Genomic DNA, 12,341 nt, shown 5'->3' on the forward strand with positions numbered 1-12,341 from the left:
ATTTCATAGTGAAACATGTTTTTTTGACATAATGCAGATGTTTTTTAACTTTAAGTAAATTTGAGTATAAGACAAAATATTTTTGTTTGTATTTTCTTTAATGGAGAAAATTTTCTATACCAGATTTGATTGTTTTCAGTCTTAAAAGTTTTTGAGATCTTCTATAGCTAAGCAAGTTTTCACATACTATTCTTGATTAGTAATGAGAAATAGCTACAACAAGTTCATGAATAGTATGCTAGACATTAAAAGAATATATTTAAAACTTAATTGTATGGCTCCAGCAGTCTGCACTCTGTCAGATATGCCCTCCTGAAATCTGTGCATTCCCTCTAATTTGCAGTCTACCCTCCTCCCTCTCCATCCATGCCCCCTTAGACCCTTGGAAAAAAGAAAAAAGGAGGGATCCTTTACTACTTTTAAAAGATTTTCTTTCTCTGGGGTACATAGAACTTGTGGAGATGAAGTTACCATTGTGAGCTTAGTTAACTTAGAAATGTTGAAATATCTCTTCGGTGTTCTTGGAACAGAAACTGCTTTGTCAATTTTTTTTTCTTCTATCCCTTACTGAGCTGTTACTACAGCTAAACACTATACTGAGTGCTTACCTATGTTACTAATTTAGATCTCACAGTACACTGAGACTCTTTAAGATGAAGCAGCATGCCCAAGGCTGTTTAAATAATAGGTACTAGTAACTAGAGCATAGATCAACATATTCTATTAATCACAGAGGAAGGGCCAGGGAGAGGTTTTGAGAGCTACTGGGGAATGGGGATGTATTGAAAGACATATATCAATTACACGATGAACATATTAGTAACATAGTGAAAATTAGCAGAGTACTGCTACTAGCAAATATCACAGGATACTATATTTCATGTTGAAGTTAACCCTATTTTAATATCTTATGGCTTAATGGTGATGACAATGATAAATAATATTGAGAATTTTCCATATGCCAGGCCCTGTGGTAAGTGCTTTCCATGTATTATCTAATCTGTTCTTTAAAACATCTTAAGAAATACATATTATTATCTTCCAGCACCACATGTACTCACCAGCAAATTGGTTCCACTGATCAATGCCTAAGTGGCATGTAGGAATAACATTTGTCGGGCATCTGGCAGATGGGAGGGGGGATGGGTATGTACATACATAATGAGTGCGATGCGCACCATATGGGGGATGGACACTCTTGACGCTCTGACTCTGGGGCAGGGGAAAGGGGAGGAAAGGCAACACACGTACCCTAAATTTATACCCCCATAATGTGCTGAAATAAAAATAAAAAAAGAAATATGTATTATTATCTTCCAGAAAACTAAGGCACAAAGAATGTAACTAACTAGACCAGGGTCACCTAGCTAGTAAATAATGGGGTCAGGAAACAAAACTGTGCTATATCGTATTACCTGTTTCTCCTTCCCACAAGCGTTCTTTGTTTGAATCTATTATGAAAACTTAGTTCAGAAATAAATCTTAACTATGTTTTTTTTCCCATCATGTTTAGGTATTTCTGTGACCATAAGGCTTTAGAAATGATTAATCAGAAAATATATATTAAGTTCCTACAGAAGTATAACTTAGTGTTAGCTTAAAATTCTAAGCAGCAGTTTACCTAGGGGTAGGCTAGGTATCTACTTGGCTTAAATATGTAAATTTGTGTCGAAGTTATGTCACCTTTAATCATTTTTATTTTATGCATACCGGTAATTCTGATATTTCAAAAAATATTTCTAACATTAGGAGCGCAAGAGAGCTCTTGAGGCAGAACGGCAGGCCCGTGTAGAAGAATTGTTGATGAAGAGGAAAGAACAAGAAGCCCGAATTGAACAACAGAGGCAAGAAAAGGAAAAAGCCCGTGAGGATGCAGCCCGGGAAAGAGCTAGGTACCTCACTCGCTGTCTTGATTTTGATCCTGATGAACATTAGGCACTGAGTGAATATTCAAGTCAAGTCTTAAGGTCATTTACTGTCATGTAGATTTTGTAGAAATAGTCACAAATAATTTTGTACTAAATTTTGATTTTTAGGAATTGTTGACATAGTACTCAAAATGGAAATGTTTTGAAATTTTCTATTAGATGAGAAACTTGATATTTCAAGATTTCCTGGTTGAAAAAACAAATTCCTTTTTTTTAAAGATGGAGTCTTGTTATGTTGCTCAGGTTAGTCTCAAACTCCTGGGCTTAAGCCATCCTCCTGCCTCAGCCTCACAAGTAGGTGGGACTACAGGCGCACACCAACACATCTGGCTAAAAGAAATAGAATTTGGTCCTGGCTAGAGTAAGCAATAGAGAAGTTTGGGGAAGATATTGGGGGCATAAGTGATAGAAGGTTAGAGGGATCAGACGTGGAAGTAGCTAGCCATCAAAGGCTAGGTCATATGAGCCACAACAGTGGTCTTTTGATGGAAATGATCTGGTCAGCATGTTACCACTCTTGATTATGATAATGACTTTTAGCCATCTCTACAGTTTTAATCACTTGTTTTAGATTCAAAGACATGGGAAGAAAAACATCCTCTGCCTCAATTATCAAAGCTTTATAGTAATTGTTGTCTGATACTGTCACTCACCTTGTTTTTTATGAAGACTCTCTTGGCCCTTTTCCATATCTATTTTAGTTTTAGAATCAGCTTGCTCCATTCTATTTTAATATAGAAACTGTAAATTTTTTATTGGAATTTCATTGAATCTATAAATTCAGATGGGGAGATTGATACTTTTATATTGAATAGTCCCATTTATGAGCATGCTACTAAATGTTTTTCTTTACATAAAGTGCATAACTTTTTTCTATAAAAGGTTTTTGAATGCATTTCTTTTTACTGTGGTAAAATATTCATATAACAAACTTGACCATTTTAATAATTTTTGAGTTTACAGTTCAGTGGCATTAAGTGCATTCACATATCTGTGTAATCATCATCATATCCAGAACTTTTTCAGTTTTCTGGACCGAAACTCTATATCTGCTAAGCAATAACTGCCCATTCCCCCCACTCCTTCCCACCCACCAACCCCTTCTACCCCCCATACCTAGTCCCTGCCATTCATTATTCTACTTTGTGATTTTATGAATTTGACAGCTTTAGGGATCTCCTATACGATGAATCACACTGCATTTGTACTTTTGGGACATACCTTCAATTTTAATCCATGTTGTAGCATGTGTCAAAATTTCTTCCTTTTTAAGGCTAAGCAGTAGTATTCCATTGTATATATAATGCCACATTTTATTTATCCATTCATTTGTTGAAAAACACTTGGGTTGCTTCTATTTTTTGGCTATTGCAAATAATGCCACCATAAACATGGGTGCACAAATATATGTTTGAGTCTCTGATTTTAATTTTTTTGGTTATATAGCCAGAAATGGAATCATTGGGATCATATTATAATTCTATTTTTAGTTTTTTGGGGAAAGCCATACTGTTTTCCATAGTAGCTGCACCACTTCACAATCAGCAGTGCACAAGGGTTCTTGTTTCTCTACATCCTCACCAATGCTTGTTATTTTGGGTTTTTTTTAAAAAATAGCCATCCTTAAGGATGTGAAATGCTATCTCATTCTGGTTTTGATTTGCATTTCCCTAATGATTAGTGGTATTAAGCATCTTTGCATGAGCTTATTAGTCATTTGTATATCTTTTTTGGAGAATTGTCCATTCAAGTCCTTTGCATATTTTTTTAATCAGGTGATTTTCCATTGTTGAGTTGTAGGAGTTCTTTATATGTTCTGGATGTTAATACCTTATCGGATAATTGATTTTAAGATATTTTCTCCCATTCTGAAGGTTGAATTTTCACTTTATTGATAGTGTTTATTGATGCCCAAAAGTTTTTAATTTTTTTTTTTTTTTTTGAGACAGAGTCTCACTCTGTTGCCTGGGCTAGAGTGCCATGGCGTTAGCCTAGCTCACAGCAACCTCAAAATCCTGGGCTTAAGTGATCCTACTGCCTCAGCCTCCCAAGTAGCTGGGACTACAGGCATGTGCCACCATGCCTGGCTAATTTTTTCTATATATTTTTAGTTGGCCAATTAATTTCTTTCTATTTTTAGTAGAGACGGGGTCTCGCTCTTGCTAAGGCTGGTTTTGAACTCCTGACCTTGAGCTATCCTCCCACCTCAGCCTCCCAGAGTGCTAGGATTATAGGCATGAGCCACCACGCCTGGCCAAAAGTTTTTAATTTTGGTGTAATCCAATTTATCTGTTTTTTTCTTCTGTTGCCTTTACTTTTGGTGTAATATCTAAGAAGTCATAGCCAAATCCAGTGTCATTAAGTTTTATTTTTGGGTTTTCTTCTAAGAGTTTTATAGTTTTAGGTCTTATGTTTAGGTCTTGGATACAGTTCGAGGTAACTTTTATATATGGTGTAAGGTAAGGGTTCAGCTTCATCCTTTTGCATGTGGCTATTCAGTTTTCTCATCACTATTTGTTCATGAGAAGACTTTCCCCATTGAATGGTCTTGGCACCTTTGTCAAAAATTATTGGACTATACTTGCAATGGTTTATTTCTTGGCTCTCTGTTCAACTCCCTTGGTCTATATGTCTTTCTTTATGCTAGTCCCTTACTGTTTTGATTACTGTAGTTTTGTAGTAAGTTTTGAAATTAGGAAATATGAGACATCTATCTTTGCTCTTCTTTTTAAGATTGTTTTGGCAATTGAGGACCATTTGAGATTCATATGAATTTTCCTATTTTTTCCATTTCTGCAAAAAATGTCATTTGGATTTTGGTAGGGATTGTATTGGTCTGTAGATTGCTTTGGGTAATTTGGACATCTTGGTAATATTGAATCTTCTAATCTATGAACACATGTTTTTCCATTTATTTCTGTCTTCAATTTCTTTCAGCAGTGTTTTATAATTTTCATTGTATCTGTTTTTCACCTCCTTGGTTACGTTTATTTGTAAGTATTTTTTTGGTATATATTTTGTTATTATTTTATGTTATTATGCTATTATAAATAGAATACTTTTAAGTGCTTTTTTTATTTTTATTTTTCATTGCAGAATATTATGGGGGTACAAATATTCTGGTTACATGTAATGACTTTGCTTGGCCAAAGCCAGGGCTACAGCCATGCCCTTCTCCCAGCACGCTCCACCTCCATTAGTTGTGAGTTTACCCCCTTCCACCTGACAGGCACCCAGTGATTATTACTACCATGTGAGCACCTCAGTGTTGATCAGTTATACCAATTTGATGGTGAATACATGTGCTGCTTATTTTTCCATTCTTGTAATACCTCACTTCGAAGGATGGGCTCAAGCTCTATCCAGGATAATACAAGAGGTGCTAGATCACCATTGTTTTTTGTAGTTGAATAGTATTCCATGGTGTACATATCCCACATTTTATTAATCCACTCATGTATTGATAGGCACTTGGGTCGTTTCAACATCTTTGCAATTGTGAATTGTGCTACCATAAACATTCAAGTGCAGATGTCTTTAATATAGAATGTCTTTTGTTCCTTTGGGTAGATGCCTAGTAGTAGGATTTCTGGATCAAATAACATTTCTATTTTAGTTCTTTGAGGTATCTCCAGATTACTTTCCACAGGGGTTGTACTAATTTGCAGTCTCACCACCAGTGTAATAGTGTTCCAATCTCTCCACATCCACACCAGCATTTGTTATTTTGGGACTTTTTGATAAGGGCCATTCTCACTGGAGTTAGGTGATAATTCATTGTGGTTTTGATTTGCATTTCCCTAATAATTAGACATGTAGAGCACTTCTTTATATGTGCTACATTCCCACTAATGATGTACAAGAATTCCTTTTTCTCTACAAGAGAAAGAATTCCTTTTTCTGGCCAACATTTGTTTTTTGAGTTTTTGATAATAGTCATCCTAACACGTGCATGGTGGTATCTAATAATGGTTTTGATATCTGCATTTCCCTCATGATTAATGATTTTAAGCACCTTTTCATATACTTATTGATGATTTTTATCTCATCTTTGGAGAAGTGTCTGTGCAGGTCCTTTGTCCATTTTATAATTGGAGTATTTGGTTTTCTACTGTTGATTTGTGTGAGTTATTTATGTACTTTGAATATTAACTTCTTCCCAGATACATGGTTTGCAAATATTTTTTCCCAGTCTGTTTGCTGCCATTTCATTTTATTGATTGGTGTAAAATAAGGGTCTAATTTTACCCTTCTGCAAGTGGAAATTCAGTTTTCCTAGCACCATTTATTGAAGAAACTATCCTCCTTCATCGTGTCTTCTTGGTATTTTTGGAAAAAATTAGTTGGCTATATCTATTTAGACTTATTTCTGAGCTCTGTATTCTGTTCCATTGGTTATGTGTCTGTTTTTATGCCAGTACCATACTATTTTGATTACTATAGTTTTGTGACATAATTTAAAATGAGGAAGTATAATGATGCCTCCAGCTTTGTTCTTTTTGCTCAAGGTTGTTTTGGTTATTCTGGGTCTTTTTTATTTCCATACAAAGTTTAGGATTGTTTTTTCTATTTCTGTGACTTTTTTTTAGGGATTGTGTTGAATCTATATACAGTTGACTCTCGAACAACATTGGTTTGAATTACGTAAGTCCACTTATATGCAGATTTTTTTCAATAAATATATTGGAAAATATTTTGGCAATTTGAAAAAATTTGCAGATGACCATATAGCTTAGAAATATCAAAAAAAAAAGAAATAGATACATTGTGAATACATAAAATATTTATATATAACAGTCTACTTGTGTGTTATTTGACTGTTTATGTTATAGATAAGGCTTCCAGTCAACATTAGGCTTTTAATAATTAAGTTTTAGAGGAGTCAAAGAGTATACTCAGAATTTTCAACTGCATGCAGTGTGGGAGGGAATCAGTGCCCTTATCCCCCAGGTTTTTTAATGTTCAAGTATATTGCTTTGGGCAGTATGACATTTTAACAGCAACAATTATTCTGATCCATCAGCACAGGATATCTTTCCATTTATTTGTGTTATATTCAGTTTCTTTCATCAGTGTTTAATAGTTTTCAGTATACAGATGTTTTACCTTCTTGGTTAAATTTAGTCCTAAGTATTTCATTTTATTTTTTCCAGGCTTTTAAAAATGATTTTATTCTATTTTCAAATATGAAATTATCATCAATATTTAGATTTTTCTTCCTGACATTTTAATGTAATATACTAATTGTTGTTACCAATAAGAGTATGTGTAAAATGCATGTAAGTTATAAAACATTGTACTATTATGTATAAGCACTCGTATGTGCTACACAATTCAAAAAACAGAAGTTTCCAATAACTTGCATTCACCCTGATTTTTTTTCCCAGTGAAACCACTGTCTTGAATTTTGTGTTTATCATTCCATTGCTTGTATAAAGTCACTTTATCACATTTTTATGTCATCAGTATAGTGTTTTGTTTTGCTACTTTGGTGCTTTATAAAAATATCATACTCTACATAATAGCCTAGGATTTGTTTTTTCCCCCCTCAACATTATGTTTCTAAGTTCTGCATATTGTGGTTTGGCTGTGGTTCATTATTTGCACTACTGTATAATATTCAATTATGAGAATAACATATACAGGGTATTTCCAGTTTTTTGTTCTTATAAAGAGTACTATTTTGAACACTCCCCTATTTGATTCAAGTTGCCATGTTGAAGGGCTCTGGTTCATACAGCTGGAAGTGAAATTGCTCAGTCTTGAGGTCTTTAGTGATTTAGCTTTACAAAATAGTGCAAAATAGTTTTCCAAAGTTATAGTAGCAAATTACACATTCATCAGCAGTGTAGGTATTCCCATTGATCCATATCCTTCTGAAAATTGATATTGTGAGACTTTAATTTTTGCCAATTTAGTGAGTAAAAAATGATATTTCATTGCAGCCCTAATTTGCATTTCTCTATTCTCTAACAAATTTTTCCATATTTTTATTGCATTATGTTTCCCATGAATGACTTTTGTTCATTTTTCTATTACTTTTTTTTTTATAGTAAAATGTTTTATTTATTTTTTTAATCGGGGATATTATGGGGGTACAAACATTTTGGTTATGTGAAATGCATTTGCCTCGCTCAAGCAAGGGCCACTCTATGTCCTTCCCCCATAGAGTGTGCCCTGTCTCCAGAGCTGTGAGTTTACCCCCCCATCCCCTCTACCCCCATTTCCTCCCACCTGACCAGCACCCAGTGAGTATTACTACCATGCGAGCATCTTATTGTTGATCAGTTAGTGCCAGTTTGGTGGTGAGTACATGTGGTGCCTCTTTTTCCATCCTTATGATACCTCACTTTAAAGGATGGGCTCAATCTCTATCCAGGATAATATAAGAGGTACTAGTTCACCATTGTTTTTTGTAGTTGAGTAGTATTCCATGGTATACATAAACCACATTTTATTAATCCACTCATGTATTGATGGACATTTGGGTTGTTCCGCATCTTTGCAATTGTAAATTGTACTGCTATAAACATTCAAGTGCAGATGTCTTTATTATAGAATGTGTTTTTTCCTTTGGATAGATGCCTAGTAATGGAATTGCTAGATCAAATGGCATTTCTATTTTTAGCTCTTTGAGGTATCTCCAAATTACTTTACATAGGGGTTATACTAATTTGCAGTCCCACCAGCAGTGTAAGAGTGTTCCAATCTTTCTACATCCATGCCAGCATTTGTTATTTTGGGACTTTTTGACAGAGACACTTCTCACTGGAGTTAGGTGGTATCTCATTGTAGTTTTGGTTTGCATTTCCCTAGTGGTTAGAGATGTTGAGCACTTTTTTTTATATGTTTGCTGGCCATTAGTCTGTCTTCTTTTGCAAAATTTCTGTGCCTGTCCTTTTTCCATTTATTGATGGGATTGTTTGATTTTTCTGGGTGATTTTCTTAAGTTCTATATAGATTCTTATAAGTCTTTTATTGGATGTATAGAAAGGGAATATTTTCTACCATTCCATAGGTTGTCTATTCTAAGGACAGTTTCCTTGGCTGTGTAGAAGGTTTTTTATTTGATGAGGTCCTATTTGTTTATTTTTCTTGCTGCCGTGATTGTTTTGAGGGTCATCTTCGTAAATTCTTTACCTAGGCCAATGTCTAAAAGAGTCTTCCCCACATTTTCTTCCAGAATTCTTAAGGTTTCATGCCTTAGGTTTAAGTCTGTTATCTAACATGAGTTAATTTTTGTGAGAGGTGAGAGGTGTGGGGATCTAGTTTCATTCTTCTGCATATGGATATCCAGTTTTGTCAGCACCACTTATTGAATAGATATTCTTTTCTCCAATGTATACTTTTGTCTGCTTTGTGGAAGATTAGATGACAATATGAAGATGGTTTTACATCTGGGATTTCTGTCGTATTCCAAAGATCTATATCTCCATTCTTGTGCCAGTACCACATTGATACCAAAGCCAGGAAAGGATGTAGCAAAAAAAGAAAACTACAGACCAATATCCCTCATGAATATAGATGTAAAAATCCTCAACAAAATTTTAGCAAACCAAATCCAACAGCCCATCAAAAATTAATTCGCCACAACCAGGTGGGCTATATCCTAGGGATTCAAGGCTGGTTCAACATACAGAAACCTGTAAATGTAACTCACCACATAAATAAAAGCAACAAAAAGACCATGTGATTCTCACAATACATGCAGAAAAAGCATTTGATAAAATCCAGCATATTTTTATGATAAAAACCCTCAACAAAATAGGCATAGATGGGACATTCCTTAAAATTATTAAGGCCATATATGACAAACCCATAGCCAATATTATATTGAATGGGGAAAAACTAAAAGCATAAGCACTAAAAAGCACTTAGAACTGGAACCAGACAAGATTGCCCACTATCTCCACTTCTATTCAACATAGTGTTGGAAGTCCTTGCCAGACCATTTAGACAAGAGAAGGGAGTTAAGGGTTTCCGAATGAGGGCAGAAGAAGTCAAACTCTCATTCTTTGCTGATGATATGCTGTTATACCTAGAAAATCCCAAGTATTCATCCAGGAGACTCATGGAATTGATAAACGAATTCAGTAAAGTCTCAGGATACAAAATTAATGCATACATATCAGTGGCATTCATATGTGCCAATAACAGTCAAGCCAAAAATCAAATCAAAGATGCAACACCTTTCACAATAGCATAAAAGAAAATTAAATATTTAGGAATATATTTAATGAAGGAGGTGAGAGATATTTATAGGGAGAACTATGAAACACTGAGAAAAGAAATTGTAGATGATGCGTACTGATGGAAATCCCTACTATGCTTATGGATTGGTAGAATCAATATTGTCCAAATGTCCATTCTACCTAAAGTGATCTACAGAATTAATGCAGTCCCTATCAAAATTCCACTATCATTCTTTACAGATTTAGAAACAAGAATTATACACTTTGTCTGGAACCAGTAAAGACCTCGTATAGCCAAAGCAATCTTAAGCAAAAAGAAAAATTTGGAGGCATCGGTTTGCCAGACTTCAGTGTTTACTATAAGGCTATAATAACCAAAACAGTATTTTAGTTTTTTAATGCTATTGTAAATGGAATTCTTTTCTTGATTTTTTTTCAGTTAGATCATTATTTGTATATACAAATAATGTTGCTGAGTTTTATATGTTGATTTTGCCTCCTGCAAGTTTACAGAATTTGTTTATTAGTTCTAACAGTTTTTTTTTCTGTTTTTCTTTTTAATTATTATGGGTACATAATAATTGGATATCTTTATAGGCTACATGTGATGTTTTGATACAGGCATATAATATGATTTAATCAAATCAGAGTAATTGGCATATATAAAGTATACTTAAACTTACTATAGATTATAGTCACTTTGTTGTGCTATCAAATATTGTTCATTTTATCTAACTACATTTTTACACCCATTAACCACCCCTACTTTTTCCCCTGCTCCCCTTGCCAGCGTCTGGTAACCATCATTCTATTCTCTGTCTCCATGAGATCAATTTTTTTTTTAATATTTAGCTCTCACATATGAGTGAGAACATGTGAAATTTGTTTTTCTGTGTTTGGCTTATTTCTTTCACTTAACCTAATGCTCTCCAGTTCCATCTACATTGTTGCAAATGGCAGGACTTCATTGTTTTCTGTGGCTATGTAATTATCCATCATGTGTACATACCACAATTTCTTTATCCATTCATCCATTGATGGACACTTAAGTTGATTCCAAATCTTGGCTCTTGTGAATGGTGCTGCAATAAGTATGAGAGTGCCAGTATCTTTTTCATATACTGATTTCCCTTCCTTTGGATATATAACCAGCAGTGGGAGTGTTGGGTTGTATGGTAGTTCTATTTTTAGGTTTTTGAGGAACCTGCGTACTGTTCTTCATAGTGGTTGCACTAATTTACATTCCTATGAACAATATATTAGGGTTCCCCTTTGTCCACATCCTTGCCATTATACATTATTGCCTTTTTAATAAAAGCCATTTTAACTAGAGTAAGATGATAGCTCATTGTAGTTTTGATTTCCATTTCTCTGATGACTAATGATGTTGAGCATTTTTTTATATACCCGTTGGCCATTTGCATGTCTTATTTTGTAAAATGTCTATTCAGATCCTTTGCACATTTTTAAATCAGTTTATTTGATTTTTTCTTATTGAGTTATTGGAGCTCCTTATATATTCTAGTTATTAATCCCTTGTCAGATGGGTAGTTTGAAAATATTTTTTCCCATTATGTGAGTTGTCTCTTCCCTTTGTTGACTGTTTCGTTTCCTGTGAAGAAGCTTTATAGCTTGATGTGATTCTACTTGTCCAATTTTGCTTTGGTTGCTTGTGCTTTAAGGGTATTACTCAAGAAAACATTACTCAGATCAATGTCCTGAAGCAATGTTCTTCAATGATTTGTTTTAGTAGTATCATAATTTCAGGTCTTAGATTTAAGTTTTTAATCCATTTTGGTTTGATTTTTGCATGTGGCAAGAGATAAGGGTCAAGTTTCATTTCAGTTATGATTGGTATTAGTTCTTAGAATGCTTGTTAGAATTCAGCAGTAAAGCCATTGGGTCCTGGACCTTTCCTTGATGGGAGACTTTTTATTACTGCTTCTGTCTCATTATTTGTTATTGATTTATTCAGGATTTGGATTTCTTCCTAGTTCAATCTTGGTAGGTTGTATATGTCTAGGAATTTATACATTTCTTTAGTTTTTGTCTTGAAATCTATTTTATGTAGAAGCATAGCTACTTCTGTTCTTTTATGATTTTCATTTGAAAGGAATATCTTTTTCCATCCTTTTATTTTCAATCTGTTTTGTCTTTATAGGTGAAGTGGGTTTCCTGTAGACAACATATAGTTGGCTCTTGTTTTTCTAATGTATTCAGC

General features: G+C 34.3%; 1 protein-coding gene across 8 annotated transcripts in view; it reads left to right on the plus strand.

Moving 5' to 3' along the window:
• SCAPER (S-phase cyclin A associated protein in the ER) overlaps positions 1–12,341 on the plus strand; it is a 503,757-nt gene that overhangs the window by 155,075 nt on the left and 336,341 nt on the right. For all 8 annotated transcript variants that reach the window (XM_012739362.2, XM_012739365.2, XM_012739364.3 and 5 more), the window contains one exon: positions 1,750–1,892. In XM_012739362.2, the coding sequence (XP_012594816.1) occupies positions 1,750–1,892 (143 nt within the window). The remainder of the gene's footprint in view (positions 1–1,749; positions 1,893–12,341) is intronic.

This window comes from Microcebus murinus, chromosome 6 (assembly GCF_040939455.1).
Source record: "Microcebus murinus isolate Inina chromosome 6, M.murinus_Inina_mat1.0, whole genome shotgun sequence".
Lineage (NCBI taxonomy): Eukaryota > Metazoa > Chordata > Mammalia > Primates > Cheirogaleidae > Microcebus > Microcebus murinus.